The sequence below is a fragment of the Pogona vitticeps genome, chromosome 1 (assembly GCF_051106095.1).
Source record: "Pogona vitticeps strain Pit_001003342236 chromosome 1, PviZW2.1, whole genome shotgun sequence".
NCBI lineage: Eukaryota > Metazoa > Chordata > Lepidosauria > Squamata > Agamidae > Pogona > Pogona vitticeps.
This window is the reverse complement of record NC_135783.1, coordinates 112,526,385-112,549,446: the sequence shown is the minus strand read 5'-3', so window position 1 is coordinate 112,549,446 and position 23,062 is coordinate 112,526,385. Positions and strand designations below refer to the sequence as shown.

At 39.8% G+C, this 23,062-nt stretch overlaps 1 protein-coding gene and 1 long non-coding RNA gene across 4 annotated transcripts in view; one reads left to right on the top strand and one right to left on the bottom strand.

The window, feature by feature from the left end:
* PHIP (PHIP subunit of CUL4-Ring ligase complex) overlaps positions 1 to 2,447 on the bottom strand; it is a 138,656-nt gene extending 136,209 nt beyond the window's left edge. Inside the window, exons 1-4 of one of the 3 annotated variants that reach the window (XM_072999366.2) lie at positions 2,291 to 2,447; positions 2,114 to 2,172; positions 1,956 to 1,985; positions 1,689 to 1,748 (exon numbers count right to left, since the gene is read on the bottom strand). In XM_072999366.2, coding sequence (XP_072855467.2) covers positions 1,689 to 1,748; positions 1,956 to 1,985; positions 2,114 to 2,172; positions 2,291 to 2,354 — 213 coding nt within the window. In that variant the 5' untranslated portion in view covers positions 2,355 to 2,447. Of the gene's footprint in view, positions 1 to 1,158; positions 1,335 to 1,688; positions 1,749 to 1,955; positions 1,986 to 2,113; positions 2,173 to 2,290 lie in introns of those variants that run through there. The other 2 variants (XM_072999373.2, XM_078385560.1) reach the window with 2 other exon arrangements.
* A 795-nt stretch (positions 2,448 to 3,242) lies between these two features.
* LOC144586776 (uncharacterized) lies at positions 3,243 to 5,972 on the top strand. Its single transcript, XR_013541804.1, has 2 exons — positions 3,243 to 3,373; positions 5,915 to 5,972. It is a non-coding gene; the product is annotated as an uncharacterized LOC144586776 (long non-coding RNA).
* Positions 5,973 to 23,062: the final 17,090 nt, after the last annotated feature.

The window sequence follows — 23,062 nt, the reverse complement described above, 5'->3', positions numbered from 1 at the left end:
TTTACTGCGCTGGCTGTAAGTTTTTTCAACAAATGTTTGTTGGGCACAAGAAATGCTGCTGTATGTATAGGAAAGTATGATTAAACACCACTCCTACTCAGAAACCCTGAACTATCTTTTCTCAGAGATGGAGGTGCAGGGTACCACTGAACAAGTCACTGTTCTGGGCTTACTTTCTACCAGTCAAGAAGCAAAACCAGATAAGTAACTCAAATGAACACATAAACCTTGATTCAGCAAGGTTTCCAGCCTCCTCTGAAAAGAAGCTTTTAATCCAACTTAACTTTTTGCAGCCTGAACAGAGAAGAAAGCAATTTAGTTTACCTTACCTACCTCTGTAGTCTTTTGTGTCCCCTGAAATTCTCCTCCATAGATTTGGAGATACCCAACACAATGGTAAAAGAGGTGGTACCAGAGGCAACAGAGAAGTGGTGCTAGCAAAAACAGCTCCTTCTCCAACAAACAGGAGCATTTTGAAAGAACTCCACCCTGAGCCATTCCCATAGCAAAATAAAAATTCCAGATACAAGCACAGAGTGTACAGCAAAAAGGATGGACAATCATATTCTCGTATACTGCAAAAAATATGGTAACTACAATAAAAAAGCTACAGCTTTGCTATCAGACATCTAACAAGCTGTAGAGAAATTCAGAATCAGACTTTCTATGAGATTCTCCTCATTTCATAACTACAGGAGCAGTATGCACTGCTGAACTACAACATGTTGAACTCTTGTACCCATGCCATTTTCCTATCTAAAATCCTCTGTACTCCAACTTCCCCCCCCCGAACTCTGTAAACTATGCTGAGTAAACTATATTGTTATCCATACCACTTAATATAAAAAGGGGGGGGGAACCCTCACAAAATAACCCCATGCAGATGTGATACAAATCACATTAACAGTAAAACACAAAGACCACCAACCAGCAGACAGAAGCATCTACAGAAGACGGGGGGGGGGGAATCTATTGTTAAAGTGATATATATAAATCACATAAACTTTGCCACAAAACATCACAATAGTCTACAGAGTTGTTACTGCCAAGCAGACACGACTTTAAAACTAACCTTCTGCTCAGAGATCACAGACTAGGAAAATTCAAGACCAAGAGCAGGATAGTTTACAGGCCTTCCCGAGGGCCACTGTCACTGACCTTTACTTTCTACCTCTGCATGTCCTGAGCAAAAAGATCGGGCTTCAAGAAGTTGTGGCGCTTTCCTGCAGAAAGCCATTTGCCCGTTGCTCAATCTCTGCTCGGCCCCATTGTGTATGGAAAGGAGGGCTCCACAGAGAAGAGCGCCCCCATCTCTTCACAGGCCTGGCTGGCTCTAGCAAGCTTGTCTCTCTACTCGCTCCTCCCCTCCCTGCCTCCTGCTCTCTCTGCACAACATCCATGACGTACCTTTATTTCTAGCATAGTGACTCCAGGGCTCTCGCATTAGTAGGATTATTATTATTTACCTTAACTCAAGGACCCCAGACCGACCTCTTCGGAAACAACACCTGCTCCCCTAACCTCATCTACCTCGCATCGTCCGCGTGCCGAAATCCTGTCTTTAAAATAGGCCCTTATTTTTTTTTTAGTTGTTAAAAAAATTGCGGGAAATTCAATTTTTAAAGGGCTGCTTGCAAACTTTCCCTAGTACATCACATCGCACCATGCCGACCGGCCGCTTCCCTTACTAGGCTCTCGTAGCTCCTGGGATGCTCCTTTCCCGTCCAGTCCGTGCGCTTGGGCAACAACTGGGGAAGAAAAAAGATACACCCCCCTGGTCACCGAAAGGCAATGTCCCCCTCCTCGAAAAGCCTCCCCAGGAGCGGCCGCCCGCCCGCCCGCCAGGCCCGCGATGGGGGAGGAGGAGGAGGCGAGGCCGCCGCCGCAGCTGCCGGCGCTGAGGCGGGCGGGCGGGCGGCGGAAAGGAGCCGGGCTGAAGGCGCTGCCTCACTCACCTCCTTCTCGGCGACTTCTCGGATCAGGACCTGCAGGGGCGACAAAAAAGGAGGGCTCGAAACCGTCCGGGGAAGGCGCCGCCGAGGCGAAAGCGGCGGCCCACCCACCCCCCGCCCGCCCGGCAGGGCCCAGCCCGGGTTCTCCCGTCCTTCTTTACCTGAGCCGCTTGCTGGCACGGTCCGTCCTCCAGAAAACGGGCGATGAGGAAATAAAGCTCTGCGGGAAAGAAAGACAAGAGACAAGGGGGCCGTGAGAGAAGGCGAAGGAGGCTCGGCTCGGCGGCCTGGAAGGAGGAAGGCGGCGGTAGCAGCCGCCCAGCCCGGCTCCCGCTTACCCGCTCGCAACTCCGCCGTGTGCCTTCCGCCGCTGCCGCTGTGGCCGCCGCCGTCCCCGGACATGGCGAGCGGAGGAGCCCGGGCGGCTCAGGCCGAGCCTGCCCAGCAGCGGCGGCGGCGGCGGGGCCCTGCGAGCGAAAACGCGCGCTCGCTCGCTCGCTCGCCCAGTAGCTGTCACTGTTTGTTCAGCCGCCGCTGCCGTCGCCAGAGAGTCGGAGCTCCACCATTCAAGCCCCAGGCAGGAGGAGGAAACAACAACTCGCAGCGAAACCCAGCGCTGCTGCTGCCGCTGCTGCCGCTGCTACAGCCAGCCAGCCAGCCTACCCGCCCGCCCGGCCGCGCGCCCGCCCTAGCGCCAAGCCTGTGCGATCCCTCCGCCGAGACAAAGAGTCCCAGCCCCCTCCTCCCTCAGGGCGCGCGCGCGCACACACACACACCCCTCGCGGGTTTTCTTCTCGTCAAACAGCCCTCCTCCTCCTCCCCCCCCACACATACACACAGACACCCCACCCCGGATGAGCTTTCCTCAGACCCCCTCTCCCACCGCCCTGCCCGGCTCGCCCGCCCCAACGAGGGTCTTGGCGGCCGCTCCTCTCAACACATTAAGAGTGGGAGGGGAGTGGAGGGGAAGGAAGAAGAAAAAAAAGAAGCGAAGGATGGAGCGGAAAGCAGCGCGAAGAAGATGTCGGAGCAGCAGAGGCGGGCTGGAAGGGTGGGCGGGCAGCTTGGCTGAAAGGCGCTTTATCTGTGAAGGGCTGGGAGGCCTGGGCGGAGGGATACGGCGCGCGGGGAAGGGGGAGGAGGGGAGGGAAAGAAGGCCCTTAGCGGCGGCAGCGGCGGCGCTGGAAGTTGCTCAGTTTCTATGTAGCCGAAATAGGAACCAAATGAGGCAAAAATGCCCCCAGGGACCGCAGGCCCCACTGGGTGAGGCGGGCGCGGGAGAGGCTCCTCTTCGCCCTGGCTATGAGGGCTTTTTTCGAAAAAGGGGAGGGCAAAGGGTTGTGCGGGGCTCCCGAGTCCTGCAAATCTCTTCCATATAGCCCTCCTCGTCGTCTTTAAATGCTGCAGCTTTCCGTCCGCTTGTAAGTTACAATGTCCTGCGTTATTGGGGGTGGGATGGGGGGGGGTTTCTTGGTGAGGGTTACTCGTTTACAGGTGGAAGAGTGTGAATGAGAAATTAAAAATGTCAGTTTTAACCGAGGCGTTCATAATGCTTTGTTTATTGGGTTTTTCCCCCTTTGTTACTGCCTATCTCTGACGTGGAGGGTTAATAAAGTCTTTATTGATCTTTCGTTCTTAATACATTCTAATGTTCATATGGGCATTTTCGTGGTTGTTATTAGTTATTCCGAAATAGCAGGCTATTATTTATATTTCAAAAGCCGAAAGAGCATTTGAAAGATAGCAGCGAATGCATTGTATAGGGTTGGAGTTCAGATAATTTATAGCTGGATCGATAACATACAAAAAGGTTATCAGCAAAAGCATGATTAATGGTTACATTTACTTTTTGCCTCTTCTACAGTACTGTATGTGGCAATGAACAGGGTTCTCTTGTCTAAGGTGACCTGTTTGTATTGCTGTGAAAAACCATTTTACAGGCAAAAATGTATTATAGTATTTGTTTTCTATCATGGTCAATAATGGCAAGCATTGATTCAATAATGTATTTTGGAATTGAATGTAAGGTATAGAAAAATGCCATGTCCTCATACAGAATGATATGCAAATATTGAAGTAACTAGTGCAGATTGGATGAAAATACCTCATCTGACAAAATTAAAAAATATGTATTTAATAAATGGTTTTTAAAAAATTCTGATGGGAGACTGAAGTATATTATGCAGAATTCAAATGACTGCTTCTATAATACTGAATGTAATATTAAATCTTACTTATGGTGTTCAAGTATGAAATTATGGTTCAAGCTATCCAGGCCTGGGCCCAGAAAGGAAGAGACTGCATTAATGCTTTTAAGTACAAAGTGGGATTTGCTGTTGTAAGAGCAATTACTGCAGTAGTCATCACATTGTTACAATCTTCCTTAAAATGCATCATATTTCTTGAAAACTCAACAACTTATGTAGCCAATCCAGCTCTGGTTGGGGTCACCTGTGGAAATAGAACAATTTCAGCCTAGAAAGTACTATGTCATTTGATGATCTTCAGGTTAACAGATATGTAACTAGAATGAAGGTACAAAATTTTTGGTGTTGAAATTATCTTTTATAGGCTTTCTTGTATCAGCATTCATCACTTTGATATTATTTTCTTTGGCCTGTATGTCAGCCTGGAATATTAAATGTATATATTATAAAATTGTGTGACGATTTTAATTCCTCTGATCCTTTCAATAAAATATTTGCTAGTTAAATTATTCTGGATTGTTTTAAATTTAAGATGTAGAAGATGAATAGTGACCTTAATAATGAGTGTTAACACCCTCATTTTCTACTGTTTTTCTACTTACATATGTGCAGTAGATAAGATGATTTCTTAGAAATTCTAATTCTGTATTTAAATTTGATTTGTTTTTTTTTAATTATTTCAATATAAAACGATTTTTAAAATTTATTTGGAAGAAAGTTAACATGATTACAATATTTGTTTCATTTTTTGTTTCATATGTTGTACAATAATTTTGTTGGTTATTGAATTCACATGCAAAACACTATCATTTTTAATCATAAATGCAACCCACTAAATACTACAATGCAGTTCTTTCATTGTAAACTTATTGTTCTGCAATAAGGTCATTGGCTTTCTTTTCATGAACATTCCTTTGTTTTCCAAAAAAGATATAGAATTATTTTTATATTGCATAATTAAAACTTAGGGTGTTGGATATGATTTGTTTAACAAAATAATGTTCTATTCGCTTGGTTTTTAGGATGTTTAAATAGTGCATTGTGCTTAAACCCAGTAAAGAATTTGTGAGTTTCTTTTCAGTGGGGAAAACAGATTTTTTAAAAAACTGTCTGAAGAAGTAAAATATGAAATCCCTACATTTGTGTCAACTGATCATGTTTAATTTAGCTGCAGTGTATCATTGTGATGCAGTAGTTCTGTGTGAACTGCTTATATTACACTGAGACATGCTTTAGTTTACACAAAAAGATTGCCCCATTTTGTATTAGAATGGTTGTTCAAAATACATAGCATAAAGTTATTGTAATATGGTATTCTACAAAATTGTGGTGTAATTATAAAGATAAACTGTTGACCTATATTTTCAACAGGCTGCCTTGAGTTCATTGGGTGAAAGATGGGATACAAATAAAGTAAATAAATAAACAAAATAAATATTTGTTTCTTGGTCTGAATAGATTTTCAAGCTTTTTTTTTCCTTATTTGAGAACTGCTGAGTTTCAGGAAACTGACAAAAATTGCTGGTTAAGGAGTAACAGCAGATTTTTCAGATAATATAACATCTAATTTAATAGCAGATTATAGAACTATTTTCTTCTCTATAAATGAGAAACAATATGAATTAATAAAATAACATTGCTATACAGTATTTGGATAAATATAGCTTTCAGTTACTGATATTTCTGGTACATTTGAAGTAAAGCTCCACATTGTTGTAATTAACTGTGTATTGTTGCCTTGTTGATTTCCTTAAGGCAGACAGTTATGAGAAGCACATTACCCAAAGAAAGGTGCTATCCTGCAGAATGAGAAGCATATTGAGTTGGTGCCAAAAGAAACATGAATGGAAGAACTTCAGTTATTTGCACCATTTCATGCATGGTTGCACAATCCCTAATGGAAAGTTCCATGGAACCAAGTACCTGGAAGCGCATCACAGTATGCAAAAGATTATTTGTTAGCCAAGATGTAGCTACTACATATGGACCCATGCTGTACTGTGGGGATGTGAATTGAGGCTCATATTAACTTAAGTGTTCCTCATTCTAAGACAAATCCCAATAACTTGGATTCATGAAGTTTGGGATCAGAGTGCTTGTTCTGCAATGCAGAACTATTTGCACCCCAGCTGTTATGTCTGTCTTTGCAGTGGGCAGAATCTTCCAGCTCTTTCATTAAAGCTTGCTTTGGAAATATATAAGGCTGTGACATGACACTCAACTATTATTTTGCCATTGGGTTAGGATCTAGGGATTTAAGATCTTAATTTCTGACCAGCATTTTAGATGGCGATTTCCCCACTGCTTTTGATGATATCCATGCAAATGAACATTAAGAAAATGTTCTCAGTACTGATTATGCAAGCATATATAATCTGGAGATAGATTTGCAAGCATATATAATCTGGAGATACATTTACTTTTACACATATCTTGTGATTGCAGTCCTAAAGGTCAGCAGTTATGTATTGCAGTCCTAAATTGTGAAGTGTGGATACTTATTTGTTTTTGTTTGTTTGTTTGTTTAACTTATATGCCTCCCACACTACCTGAAGGTCTCTGGGCGGCTTACAACATTTAAAAAAAAAACTTAGTAGTAAGTAGTAATCTGAAAGTATTGAAATGGATTGTGATGTACCTATGAAAAGTGTGTATTTTTACACTGATACTCTTGGGTATTGTTTGCTTCTAGATTCTAAATTGTCCATAAACTGTCAATATACTCACAAGTATGTTCATTGCAGGACAGGAGAAAGATACATAATGGTGGCTGAAATCCTGTTGCTTAGCATAGTGGTTGCAGTGGAGTTAGGCCTATTGAATTGGTGGGGATTTGGTGAATCAAATACTCTGCAAGTTCTGTTGATTCAAATGGGCCTACTCTAGTTGCAGTTTACTGTGTTAAAATAAGTTGCAATTAGAGTAGACCTATTTAAATAAATTGAACTTACAGAGGAACTAAAGCACAAAGCCCCACTGATACAGTGGGCTTGTTCTTGTACAACTTGTTACACTAAGGAAGAGCATTTCAGCCTGTAAATTAGAAAAAGTCCTGCATACAACATGGATGACAACAACACAATGCATCCGTCCATATATATTAACATAATAAATACATTTAAGATTGGGAAGGCAGGCACCACCACCCCAGCACCCTTGTTTCCTTAATTTACTTTATTGCAATAACTTGGAAAGGAAGAGTGTATGTTATTAAACTAAACTAATCTGCTGAGAAGCTACAATACAGCATCTTGGCAAGTTATCTGAAATTTTCATGTCTTATACCAGAGTATGTTGACAAAATTAGAGGGGAAAGAACATGTGGGGAAGCAAGAACAAAATATTGTGGCACCTTGAAGACAAATAGATGTATTTCTGTGGGAGTTTTTATGGATCAAAATCTACTTTCTCTGACACATTATGTCACACTTCACACTTTGTTTATTGTGTATTTACTTTTCAAGTGAAGACTTATACCTTCTAGTTCTTAGAAAGAAAGATTGTGGTTCACAAGTAAAAGTGAATGAAGGAGATCCTGAATCAAACTATAGTTTCTGAAACAGCTGCAGATATTTTCTTCAAAGCAAAAAAACCCCACCTCATGGTTACAGAAAGCTAAGGTTTGACTTAGATATTTGCTTTCTGCTATGATCATAAGCGAATATCAATAGGAGATTGAAAACGCAGTACAGTATTTGAGATAGCTTGATTCAGAATTAGGATCTGTTTCCAAATACTGTACTTAAAATGCCTCAGTTCAAAAGTATATGGGGAAAGCTCTGCCCAAAAGGTTAAAATCTCACTAGTTGGCTCTTTGGAAAATGGAGTAGAGCCAGAACCCACCCTTGTTTTCTGAACAACCAGTTAGTGACGTGATAATCTTTTTGAAGGAGTTCCTTACATGCAATTTCTACACTTGTGAGGAGAATGGAAACTGTGCTTAGCATTCATTTCTATACAGTACAGCTTTCCATCTTGCTGGGGGAACACGTCCGGAAACTCCATGCAGATTGAGAGGTCATCAAATCAGGACATCTATGTAAGTCTTGTTAATGTGTGTATTGTTTTGCTTTCAAGACTTTGACCAAATGACCCCACTGCTGAGAGAAATCAGCAGTTTAATTGAATTGAAAATGTACCATCAGTTCATAAAACATATGGTTAAAATATACAAAATGTAATTAAAAGTGTACAACAAATAATTGTGTACTGGTTGTAAAATATGGGGAGGATCAAAATACAGCATTTTATAGCTGTCCTTTGAACCATTGGACTGTCTAGGGCAAACTGGTTTGGACAGGGTCTTTGGGTTATATGGAGTCCTTCCTACATACTGTATTTGTAAAGATCTGTAAATATTTCCTCCCTTCGGTTGGGACCACAACACTTCTCTACGCTCAACAATGAACCACCCTCATGCTAAAACTAGTCAACCTGTGAACTCAAGAGACTATAAGGGAGCGCTGTGCCATTGATGTTGCACAAAATTTTGCTGCGGAGCATGTAATAAGGGAGTCTTGATCGGAAAGAAGTAGCTTGATGTAAAATTCATCAGGTCTCCCTGGATATCTGAGAATGATTAGGCTCAGGAGGTTGGTGTATAGTTCTCTATAGAAAAGACAGTACAGTAAAATACGACCTACAGTTTCCACTTGGCCATCATTACATGGACACAGGCAATCTGAGATAGGTATATGTTGAAGTCTTCCCTCGAGCTTAGAGGGTAAAACACTTAAGTCTCGCTAATGTGAAGGCTCTTCTGGTCTTTGTTGACATTTTGCTCATCAAATATGAAAATATTGTAAAGGCACTATTACAGTAACAACACTGTATTTGCCTGACTGGCTCATATGTTCTTGAAGTTCTGTGTCCCAGCAGTTTAATGAAAGCTGTGGCATAATTTTTGTAACTGTTACCATGATTATGGTTAAAATAAATGTATGCTTACTGTACGCCATACATTCATTCTGATTTAACTTTCTTAGCACTAAAAACCATTTTTAAATATCTTGGTGGCACAATCTGAAATCATTACTCATTGTTAGGTACAGTTTGTATAATCTTTCCAAGGTTCTCAAACCACAGTTTAGAAAGGTGAGAATGAGTTCCTGGGCCAGATACTGCCTTTAGTGCTTCATTCTTGGCTTGTGTGTGATTTTCGCTTAAACTATGCATTTGACATGAATTCAGAGTCCCCTGGTTTATATTAATGGAAAACTTTGTTTCCTTTAATACCGGTAAAGAATGAAGCACTTAAATTGGCATCCAAGAGGGAGGAAGCAGACCAGATACAGGAGGAGCACTACAACTTGTTCTTGAATTCATCTGTCATGGTTTATAAAATTAGGAAACAGTCCAAAACTGGTCACCATCCATTTCAAGATTTCTCATTCCATATATGCTCTGTAAATAACTTCTTGCCTGGGCTTCTATGGTAAGTAAGAATAATCTGATTATGAAAGAGAAAGGTTTCTGGACAGAAGGCATAGCTGCTATGGTAAAACATACGCAATGTATGTTGACAGTCCCATGTTCAGCCCTTAACATTTCTAGCATAATTGAAAGCTCTCAGGTAATAACATTGGGAAATAGTTCTGGTTCAGTCCTAGAAGGAAGCTCATAGGTACATTAGATGTCAGAAGGTTAGCTGACTTGCATTACAGCATCACATATTTATTTATTTATTTATTCCATTTATATCCTGCCTATCTGGTCAATTGCGACCACTCTAGGCGCAATTATAAGAGTTGCTGTTTTTTTAGTCCACATACTGCATTAAAGGTGCACAGAGTGATAATAAAATAGTTAATGCAGTTAGAATTAGGCAATCTTTAACTAATGGGAAAAGATTATTTTCTGAAATTTCAGATTACTCAAAAGTGAATGTAAAAATGTTTTAATGCAGACTCCATGCATGAAAATTATATGAGGAACACAATATTTTAAAGGTTGATCAATGGCTTCAGAATATCTATTTCTCTTGGTTTCCTCTTTATTTGCACATATGGTGATGTAACCTAATACTTGTGTCTCTCTTTACATTTGTTACAAAATGAGATTGTACAAAAATAAAATGAGCTGATTTGGCAAGAGTTTTTTAAAAGCCAAAGCACTGAAATATGTTGGAAATCTGTAGGTCACAATCTGATTATTTATGCATTTTCTAGTAGGGGGAATAGCTAGCTGGATAGCTTAGTGGTTTAGGCATTTGGCTGCGGAGCCAGAGGTTGGGAGTTTGATTCCCCATTGTGCAACCTCTTGAGAAGAGCCAGCCTGTGTGGCCATGGGCAAGCTGCACAGTCCCAAGACGCCCCAGAAGAAGGGAATAGTAAACCACATCTGAGTACTTTCAACCTCAAAAAAACCTGGAAGGGGTCATCATAAGTTGATATCAGTTTGATGGCACATTTTACATAGTAGGGGGAATGAGTGTTCACTGTGTGTTGCACTAAATTGTGTCTTTCATAGTATTTGTTGTCATTATCTCTGTTCAATATCTGTGGAGCATACCTATAACATTCATATGTTACAAATACGGATCCTATTTTTCATTGTTAAAAATTGGGAAAGGATCCATTATTCTTATTGCTTAGAAATTTTGATTTTTTGTGTGTCTGTTTTTGTGACTCAGCTCTTATAGCTGTTGAATTGTTTTGAATACAGAACCAGTTATAGGAGCCATTTACAAACTTCTTGATTAATCTGGCTTGAAGTAATTGAAAATAAATTTGTATATAGATGCATTGTTGAAGATGCCTTTGAAATAATTGTGAGAACTTAGCAGTTTTATAAAAAAATCCACCAGTCATTTAAGGTCACTTTAACATTTTCCTTTTCATTCTGAATTACTAGCATCTTTGGCAGTCTTAATTTCTACATTTTGATTCCAAGGAAACAGTATTTGCATACTCTGTGTGTGTGTGTGTGTGTGTGTGTGTGTGTGTGTGTGTGTGTGTGTGTGTGTGTGTGTGTGTGTGTGTGTGTGTGTGTGTGTGTGTGTGTGTGTGTGTGTGTGTGTGTGTGAGAGAGAGAGAGAGAGAGAGAGCATATACCGTGGCGCCCCGCTTGACAACAATAATCCGTTCCAGGAAAATCGCTGTTAAGCGATATCATCGTCAAGCAGAAAAAACCCCATTGGAATGCATTGAAAACCGGTCAATGCGTTCCAATGGGGAAATACCTCATCATCCAGTGAAGATTGCCCATAGAGAACCACCGATCAGCTGTTTAAAATCGCTGTCTTCTGAAGCAGGGGTGCGGAAAGCAGCCATTTTGCGAAGGGATGGAAGTTATTTTACGAAGGGAAGCCATTTTGTGGAGCCAGAAAAATCATCGTTTAGCGAGCAAACAGTTCGCGAAGCAGGCTCCTAATCGACGTCAAGCGGAAAAACCCCACTGGAGCCATCGTTTTGCAATCGCAATTTCGACGTCATGCAGGGTGAGTGTCAAGCGGGGCACCACTGTATATGTATGTTCACTTTTAATTACAGTGGTGCCTCGCTTAACGAGCGCACCATTTAACGACGAGTCCGCATAGCGATGCATTTTTTGCGATCGCTAATGCGATCGCATTGCGATGTTTTAGATAGGGAAAACATTGCATTGCGATGATCGGTAAGCATTTCACTTACCGATCTTCGCATTGCGATGTTTTACAAACAGCTGATCGGCGGTTCCAAAATGGCTGCTGAGTCAACAAAATGGCCGCCCGCAGCGTTTTCGTGCCCTGCCCTCACTTACTGGGTGGCCAAAATGGCGGCCGGATGGAGGATTCCCCGCATAGCAGTGAGTTTTTCCCCAATAGGAACGCATTAAACGGAGTTTAATGTGTTCCTATGGGTTCCCCCCCCGCATAGCGACGAATCCAGATAGCGACGTTAATCCTGGAACGGATTAACGTCGCTATGCGGGGCACCACTGTATTTATTGTCTGCCTTCTTGCTGGATGTTTTAACTACTCATTTTTATCATATTCTGCCTTGGAGACTGAAGGTAGTTTTTTGAAAGGTAGAATTGTAACCTTTTAAATAAATCTGTTCTTATGAAGATGAATACTTATACTAGATTGTATCTAACAGTGGCTTTGTCTTAGTGGAAAGAATGATTGCTCATGCATTGCAGATTACCCAATTCGTGATGTCACCTCCTGCCCATTTAAGGCCCTCACCTTCACAAGCTGCTCCTGGGAGTTGTGGAATACTTTGCAAGAGCATTAGATATAGGTCTGCAGGGAGACCAGTGAAAAATCAGTGCCTTGTCTGACAGGGAAAGACACAGCTGCATATAATCTGGTATAAATAGCAGTCTTCCAAAAGAAACAGACAGACACATATGTAAACACACACATACCTCAAAAACTCAGGTGTATTTAAATGTCATTAACTGATTATTCAGCCACTGTTAGCAGGTACAAAGTAAATTATAATTGTGAAAATAATTGCATATTTACTGAGATGTTCTGCTGTCTTCAGTGAGGCCTACTTAGCGGAGGTGTCTGTATAACAATGAAGCTAAGACCTATTTTTTATTTTATTTTTTATTTTTTATTTAATAAAAAATAAAAAGTGCATCCTCTGCACTCAGTGCATCCTCTGCACTGAGGATGAAGGGGGATCATAAGACAATTAAATTGAAAAGTGCGGAAAATAACATGAATACAATATTAAAACACAATTTAAAAGATCATAATACAGTACTAAGATACAATTGGATTAAAAGCAATTGAAAGTATAGCAAGAATGAAACCTTTCCTTGCCCTTTGAAAGCCTCTCTTCAGCAACCAGTCAGTTGCTGAGAAAAGGCTTTCAAAGGGCAGGGGAGAGTTTAAGAAAAAGATCTTCATCAGCCTGTGGAAAGATCAGGGGTTAGGCCTGGGGCTGTTTTATAGAGGAATTTAAGAGCCTGGGAGCAGTTACTGATAAACCCCTCCCTTGCATCTGTACCAAATATACCTTTGAGGCTGATAGGAGTGGGAGGCAGAGAACCACTACTCAAGGATCTGAAAGCCCAGGGAGGCTCCTATGGGAAAGCATGGCCCTTCAGATAGCCTGAAAGTATGTAGTACAAGGCTTTGAAAGGTCTGTACCTTGAATTATTCACAGAAACAGACTGATCACCACTGAAGTTGTAGTATATTCTACCTGTAACAAGCTCCAGTCAGCAGTCTGGCTCCAGATTAACTTCCAAACACCTTTCAAAGGTAGCTCCTCAAAGAATGTATTGCAGTAATCCAAATGGGATATGCCTGAGTGCAGCATTTCCTTACCCTTGAAGAACAGCAAGCATAGGTAGTTGAAACAGTTGCATTCCAGACTTCACCATATAGACATAAGTGGGTTTTACTAACAGTTGAAAGGAGTGCATCTTCAGTTAGCAGTCACTCAAGTCTATTGATCTTCTCTATGATTATCTAGATCCAACCAACTTCTTCCCTTTTTGGCCTCCTTTTTCTTCTTGTGTTTTGCCTGTGTCAGATTTAAAATGGTTTCTGGTCATGTGATTCACCAAAAGAGAACAGTGGTGCCCTTCTGAAAAATGTATCACAAATTCCTTCATGCTGCTGTTTCTAGAGAACTAGCTGTAGTAATTCCTTCAGTGATGGCTATGTGTAAACTTTGTTACATTCATATCCCACTTGTCCTCCCAAGGAGCTCAAGCTTGTGGGGTTTAAACTCAAATTTAGCCTCATAACCCTGTAGGGTTGGGTGGAGAGGAGCAATAGTGACTGGGAGGTTCATGACAGAGTAGGAGTCCTGTCTTGTGTAGGAGGGAGGCTGAAACCATGGCAGCAGTATGTGTCCATGTTACGGCAGCAAGGGCCATGACATAATGTGTCATGCTACAACTGTACATAACCTAAGGGGTAAGTAGACAGATTTTTGTGGAAGCCATGGTAGGCAGAAAAGCCCTACTTTAATGAAAACTAAGAAATAATAGACAGTAAGTCTAACATTGTTTGTGTTGAGAATCATTAGGGTCAGTCACACCACCAGAATCAGCTACAGAGATACAGTTTCTACATTTGAGATAATAGTGGGAAAGTATATCTGAAACAATATAATTGAACAGATGTGTGCTGCCTGTAGCACAAACCATATTGCTGTATCCGTATTTTACCTTCTGATCATCTACAATTATATACAGCATTGGAATGTTTGATGTAAACTTCACCACAACTATAGGTGTCCTAAATGTCCAAAATAATAGAAGTGCAATACCCGAAAATAAGAATCGTTTTGAGAATATCACTTCTAAAATGTCACATGCAGTGGTGAGAAGGTGTAAAACGTCTTCTGTGCTAAAACTCCTCCCACAATATGTAGGTCAGCTTTACCATTTTTAAAGTAGTAATGCTAGGAAACATGTAGCACATCCTAAACACAAAACCGTGTAGGTATGCACAGTCAAGAATGTTGTTGTGATAAATGAAGTCTGCTGATGCTCAAAGGAAAAACAAAGGAATTCATTTCAAAGTACCTGTATTGTGACATGAAGTACATTGTAGAGGTGGCCCTAGATAATAAAAGGTGCAACATATCAAAAGTATATATGCAATATTTTTATACAAGAAGTGTTCAAATGAAGGGAGGTGATTAATATATCTTCCAACCCCACTTCGATAACTTAGCGTTACAAAGATTATAAAAACATGCTGCTGAAGATTTATGAGAAGAAGCTGTTGTGGAGCTAATGAGGCATGTCATGGGGTGGGAGACGGGAGGGGAAATGAAGGATGAATTGCACAAGTAGACCTGGTCACATAGCATTGGAGACATCCACCAAGTTTCTGATTATTAAAACTTGGACTAACAAAATTATGAGAAAGTGTCATGAAATGCAATAGTAAGGCCCAAAGCAAGTTGAAATAAAAAGATAAAACATATTACAATGGACTATGTGACAATAGATATGGCCCTTCAAAAGTAGACAGTAGTGTTTGTTGTCTGTTTTTCCTTTTGCTTTTTAAATATATACTTGCACACATCACTGGGATTATTTAGGTGCAATTAACAAGAATTTCCCCTTCACGGATTGCTGCCTTGTCATGGCGAAGGGGCTAGAGTAATTCAGAGAAGCTATGGGCTATGCTGTGCAGGGACACCCAAGAGGAAGAAGTCATAGTGGCGAGTTCTGACTAAACGTAATCCACCTGGAGCAGGAACTGGCAAGCCACTCCATTATCTTTGCCATGAAAACTCCATGGACAGAAACAAAAGGCTAAAAGATACAATGCTGGAAGATGAGCCCCTCAGATCGGAAGGCGTCCAACATGCTACTGAGGAAGAGCGGAGGACTACAAGTAGCTCCAGAGCTAACAAAGTGGTTGGGCCAAAGCTGAAAGGACGCTCAGCTGCTGACGTGCCTGGAAATGAAAGGGAAGTCCGATGCTGCAAAGAAAAATACTGCATAGGAACCTAGAATGTAAGATCTATGAACCTTGGTAAGCTGAATGTGGTCAAACAAGAGATGGCAAGAATAAACATTGACATCCTGGGCATCAGTGAACTAAAATGGACAGGAATGGGTGAATTCAATTCAGACGATTATCATATCTACTATTGTAGGCAAGAATCCCGTAGAAGAAATGGAAAGCTGTACTGGGATACAATCTCAAAAATGATAGAATGATTTCAATATGAATCCAAGGCAGAACTTTCAACATCACAGTAATTTTTATCTACCCTGTTTTCATGGACTGCAGCCTGCTTCATCAGATGTGTCTGACTTGCCTCTGAAAAAGGACACTGCAGCGCATAAACTCTTCCTAAATGAAACCTGTTAGTCTTTAAGGTGCCACAAGATTTTGTAGCTATAGAAATCAAGAGATACAAAACGTAGTGCCTTTTACACAGTCTACTTGTTCTGTTATCCATGAAGTCCCATGATGTAACTGTCCAGACTTAATTGTTTTATAATACTCAGTTTTAAGGTCTCATAATAGATTACAGTATTACCTTTTTAAATCCATCATTTACAGTTATATCCAAATTAGCTGACCCCATTCATCAGCAATGCTAAGGTTAGTTTTATAATCTAGTACAAATCCTGCCTCAGAAATATCCAAAACCAGCCATTCTCAGCATTTTTTTTACATGGCCATAAACACAACATGAAAGAAACATGGGCCAAATCAGTCACATAGCAAACCTTGTAAAATGGTGTATGAAGAATTCTTTCCAGTCTGTGCCCCTCTTCAAATGTGCTATATGGCCTCCATTGAGAATGGATCGTTTAGACTACTGATACGCATGTGCCTCTTTGCATGAAGAACTGGGGTGTGATATCAAGTCCACAACTACCTCAGCTGCAACTTTATAGCAACATAGCTATTGCAGGCTTCATCTTTCTTGCTTTAAATCTAAGAAATCTGTCTTGCCATGAACTTTTGGACTTCCAAGTTCTTCACACCAGTATACACCTGATGAAGTGGTCTTGATCCACAAAAGCTAACAGATTGTATGATGATTTTAAGTAGTCTACAAAGGTATCGCCTACTCACAAATTGACATACATGACTTTCTCATAAAATATGTAATTGGTTAAAAAAATTCTCAATAAATTTAAGGCCACTTATATAAAAGCTAATCTTTTATATAACACATTGTTTCAAGAAACATTCATACCTGTCTACCCAATTTATGTTTACAAGATAACTATAAAAATATTCTAACAATGTTGGAGTTGATAGAAGATGTAAATAACACCATGTGGAAAGGTTTGGGTGTCCCAAATAAGTCACACAATGCACAGTATTATTTGAAGTTGGTAGCTTGAAGATTACAGAAACCTTAATACTGCTAAAATGGTGGCAGTAAAAGAAGGCCTAATAACTAGGGAACCAAGAATGTTATGGATTAACAATGTGGTGATGTTCAAAAGAGGAAGAAACTACTTGTAAAATATTAGCATGGATTCACTACTGTTTCCTTCATCAAACAAATAAAATATGAATGAAGAACATGCATCCTTAACCTGTGTTTCTTTCCAGGGAAGTGTCACCTCACAAGGGTGTCCGAACATAAATGTATATACACAGATGCACACAAATATATATACACACATGTGTGTGTTGTCTAAATGATATACATCTTTTATTTGTATTTTATATGTGCAGCAGGAAATGTTGATGTAATACTGGTGGACCAACAGCAAAGATTATTGCTTCCTTATGTGCAAAGCCACTTGTAGACTTAAGTGTTCTTTCGTTTTCACTTTGTCCGTACAGTGGAATCCTAAAATAGTAATCCTCTGGAATCACACCAGCGGGAGTGGGAGGCAAACTTAACATGATTTTCAATGAATGTTTGTGTGACTCTGATGGGGTGAATTAACTATTGAAAATGAATTTAAAAGTAACACAGAAAAGGTCTGAAAATGGAGGGTGAGCAAATGCAAAGCTACTTTGTTAGTTCAGTTTTCTTAAAAGCTTGCTACAGTATCTAAATGACATGCAACACCGTGGCGAAAGAGATAAGAAGTACTGTAAGGCATATTCGGTAGTGATCACTGATGTGGGGTGAGCTGTACCACTTCCCTCCTTGTAACCAAAGTTAGCATAAAAACTATCTGAGCATTCTTGTAGAAGCTGCATCTGGGTATACCAGAACAATCTGCTGAGAAAGAAACTGAAGCAATTTGAGAGGATCAAATGGTGCATAAGAACTAACAAAAATTATTAAGTCTCTAGCCAGACACAGTGATGTTTTCAATCTGGGAATTACTTGGGAGTGGAAGCTTGAACTATTATTGCTTCTTCATCAATGCTTTGGCCTATTTTTAACTAGTTAAATAGAGACTTATAAGAAAACATTACTTCTAGAGGGGTGGCCATGTTAGCTTGCCATTGCAAAAACTAAGGATTTAACAGCCCTTAAAAGACTGCAACTTGTATTTGGCACAAACTCTACTAGATTGTGGCAAAGGTTTTCATGGAATGGAGCCCTCTTCATCAGATTCATTCAGCTGCAGTTTTTAAGAGCCTGTTGCAATCTTTTAAGGGCTGCTAAATCCTTAGTTTTTGCAATGGCAAGCTAACATGGCTACCCCTCTATAAGTATTTTTTTCCTTACAAGTCTCTATTTAACTAGTTAAAAATAGGCCAAACCACTGATGAGGAAGCAGTCGCATTCAAACTTCCATTCCCTAGTGATTCCCAGATTGAAAACATTACTGTGTCTGGCTAGAGACTTATTTCAGGCAGTAAAGCAGAGATGCAAACTCTTAAGGCAGATAAACAGCACCTGCTCCCTTATTAGGAAGGCAGCTGATGGAGTGCAGGCCCACCATCATCTTGTTCCCTTAGCAGCACAGCCAGGGATTTGGGAAGTAGACTAAGATTGTACACATACCAAAAGAGTTCCTCCTTATGCTACATTTACCTAAACACAAAACAAAATCTTTGTTAGAAATGGTGTTGAAGATAGGAAGACACTGTAACTTTAGAATGAGCTGGAAATATTTGTTTTCTTCTGAGGTATGGCTCTTAATGTCCACATTCTGTACTTTACTAGAATATGGTTTCCTATCAGCACCAAGAGACCAGTCCAGTCCTTTTACATAGCAATAGACATTTGTTTGTCCTATGTTTACTAACAAGGATTGTTTTCAAGTCCAGATGGCACCTCCCAGTCACCCAAAGCCTCAGAACAAATTACACCATTCACATTTAATGGTAGAAAATCGCCCCCACTTTGTTGGTTACAGCTGTATCAACTATTGGACGGTATGTGTGGAGATTGCTGGCAAAAAAAAAATTGAAAAGCTTCCAGACGGAGACCAACAGAGCAGATTAATATCTTAATTTACAAGTCTCCCTCACATACCCCACCCCTTATGATATAGTTTTTATTTAGATAGTCTTCACTTTACTTCAACTGGCATAGTCTCAATATAAATAGTCAGAGGTGCTTGATGTAGAAAGAATACAAATTAATGTTTTTTACTTACAAAACCTTCGTGTCAGAATACAAACAAAAACATACAATATTCACTGGTTACATATTATGGTAGCTTAACTTGCTAGCTTAATTAGTTTCTTCAGTAACTCACTGGTTAAATAAACACTCAGAGAACATTGATGTAGCTATCCTGTCTCAGAACCCCCACATTACTAAACACTAACAGATTCTACCATTGCTAAACTGACACTTAGCCCTGCCTGAGGTAAAAAGACAGGAAATAAGAAACTAAGTTTCAGAGAGAAACAATTGTTTAAGTGATTGACATTCATCCAAAGTCCCTCCCATCAAAACCTCTTAATATGCTGAACACATAGTTCCACACAAAACTGTAAACCTGGTCTCCCTGTCACCCCACTCAACAATTTTCCATTTTGGTAGCCTAGCATTTGTAGAAAGTTGTTTTATTGTTGCTATTGTCAAACACTTGGGAATGAAAAAAACAACAACCTCAGTGATTCATTGCAAATAATGTACCAGTATACCCTGATTAACACTCACCCTAGTTTGAATACAAGCCATTATTTTAAATGTTACCCTCCAAGGGCTTTGGCAGGAAAGCCAAATGTAAACATAATAAATAAATATTCCAATCTTGCACTTCTAGCTTATGCCTTCAGAAAAGGAGCAGTCAATACCAATGTTTAGGTACTGATTCTTCCACATCGAATCAAGATACAAGGAGAAAGTGCAGAGATGAGTTCATATTTATTTATTTATTTAAGTTATATGCCACCCACACTACCCAAAGGTTTCTGGGCAGCTTACAATTAAAATACAGTAAAAAAAGATAAAACAATTAAAATATATACTCTAAAAGTTGCCATCAGGACCCACAGTTGACCTTATTTCAATTGCATGGGACCCTACCAAGCACAGACTTTTGAAGTCTGCATTTCCCCATTCAATGAGCAGAGATCACAAACAAGGAGAAGATGAGTGTCTGGAGGTGGCAGTTTCCCCCACATGAATAAAATAGAGCTGATCTGTCTTTTTTTGAGCTACGGAGCAGGTAGCTGTAATATGCACAGTATAAATTAAGAGTACAAAGTTTGGGGGGGGGGAAAGCAGCCACATGACCAAATCTACAGATTACAATGCAATAATAAAAATGTTCTGTGGTCCTTGTACACAATCCAGAAATGAGCGATACCTTTATTACCCCACTCACAAATGCACTACCTTCTAAATAAGGTTACACCATTTCCCCCTCCTTCGAGAATAGAGAATTAGACTAAAAGACACCATGTCCTTCCTTCAAGGTCTCTCAGGATTGGGGATGGGGAGGCTGGGCACAGAACAGAAAGAAGTCCCCCCAAAAAACATCTTGATTAGATTTTGAGGCCAGGCTCTCTGATTTAAAATAAGTTCCAAAATGCAGTCTACAGCCTTGTATAATCAGTCTGAGGTAGTAGGTACACCTCAGGGGATATATATAAATTTCACTGTTCCTCAGGATTAAACCAGACAGTGTTCTGTATTGATTTCCACTTCATGTACTGTATACCTACTGGCCACACGAGTTGAATGATTCACATATTAATGTTTCTTTTCAGGATGCAGCATTTCAACTGTTCACACACAGATAGAGCAACAACATTTCTCTCTGATACAGGCAATCCCTGTATCAGACATATATGAGATAAAAGAGAAATGTTCTCTTTACCTGTCACCCTCCTGCCAATATTACCACTTTTTTCTCTGCCCTTCACACCTTGTTCCTGCCTACCATGTCCCCTGGTGCATAAGTGAATATAAGCTACAGGTTTTACAGTCATGGCTTTTGCAATATTTTTGTTGCATATACCTATTGATTAAACATAGTTTTTTAAAAAAATAACTAATATAGTGCTGAAGCGTTTTAGTAGTATATCAATATGTTGCAAAAATTGAACTGGAACGATCCTTTCACTTAATTTTTCTAGACATGATTTACCAACCATCTTTGTTGTGCATATATTTCATGCTTCCATTGCATGTAACTCTCAATTCAGTGTCCTTAAAAAAGCAATATATAGGGTGGAAGTGGCTTAGCACTATATTAGTATAGTGTGAAATGACAAAGAAAGCAACCACTGCTTAAAAGTGTAATTTTCAGGCATCCTTTCTCCAAAGTGTTTGTTGTACATGTATTTTATGCTCTCATTGCATATACCTCTTAATTCAAAGTCCCTCAAAATTTAATAACTAAAATAGTGTCAAAGTGGTTTATTAGTATAGTACTAAACTTGTTTAAAATATGGTGAGGGAGCACTAGAATTATTGTAGACTATTTTTAAGAAATGTAAAGAAAAATTATTTTACTGATAGCAAACTAGTGGGAAGAAAAAACCAAAAATGTTCAATTTGACACCACACCTCACTGTGTATGTTTTGGTCTATGTTCTCAAGATATGCTCAGCTAGCTATGTTCCAGAAGGATTGCGGAATAGAATTCCAAAAAAAAAGAAAGAAAGAAAGAAAGAAAGAAAGAAAGAAAGAAAGAAAGAAAGAAAGAAAGAAAGAAAGAATTGAGGAAACATAGTAACAACAAAAGCAGCACTGGGAGCTGAACAAAATATACGTGGTTCTTATATGAACAAATCAGATCTACTCAAAAGTAGCAATGTTATTTAATCAGCAAAGAAAATCTCAAAATGATCAGTGAGGCAAACAGGATAAACATCAGGGCAAACGCCTGTGTGGTCACATCCCCAGTCTCAGTAGACAAAGGCCTGTCATTCATTTATACTGAAGCATATTGCTTCTGTTTGGCTGGAAACTAAGGCACAAAAGAACATGGCAATCCCTGTATCAGACATATATGAGACAAAATTTACACATTCAATAGCTGATGAATTAAGAGTGTTAACTAGTAGCTGAAGAACATATAGTCCCCAATTTGGTTCAGCCCTTCTTGGGTGATGGGAAATCTTACTCTAGTTGTAGGTACTGTCCTAGTACCTACAGCCAGAGGTGTCTTTCATATCAATGGCCATCAATCACCACACACATTTAAGTTAGTATTTCACAGATGAACCATTCCATTCATTACATGCATTGATGTTCTAATGCTTCAGGATTACAGGCATTTACCTATAAAATATCTATTTTTTGGGGGGGGGGGAGAGAAGTAACTCACACTATGTAAATCAAGTGAAATCAAACTGATCATCCAATAGTGATTTATCAGTTCAGGAAATTGTCACTGTATTCTTATATTGTTTGAAATGGTAAGACAGATGGACAAACAATGAGAGGTTCATAAATGGTGAATTAAAGTAAATGAGCCCTGCGAACAGAACAAGGAGAGAAGCATAGAAAGGTGTCGCTGCTAGAAGATGGAAGCTCTCGAGTCAGTTCTTAATTTGTCCAAAGCATTAACAGTCTTCTGTTCCAGGCTTTCAGTTGATGCAAGCTCCAGTCCCTCTAGTTTCTGTTGGCAGAACAGCTTTTTAAGGATTGGGCAATAAATCTCTTGTGTCTTAATTACCTATCTGTTAGATGGAGGATAATAATACCTTCCTACATCAAAGGGATGTTGCAAAGAAATTCATTAGTGTGCATGTATTAGAAATTCAAACTGTGGCGAATGGAGCGAAATAACAGTCAATAGGGCTGCACTCTAGGAAGCAAATCATAAGGCAACAATATACGCCTAGCTAGGACTTATTCTATGAAAGAAATCAGCTGGATTTTGTTCAAAGCCCCATCCGAGGCACAAGGTCTTTATGTTCAGATAAGGACTAATGATGACATAATATATTTAGCTTTTTATGCACAGCACCATATTTATTGCAGATGTCTATCTAAGATATATGCTTGTTATGTTTTATAACCTGCCTTTGCTTCTGCAGCGTGCGTACAGTACAGCTTAAAAGATAAGCTGCTGAAAAGAAATAATATTTTTCAAAGTAGCAGGATGCAGGTGGTACAATTTTGCCAAATAATAAAAAATACACTAGAG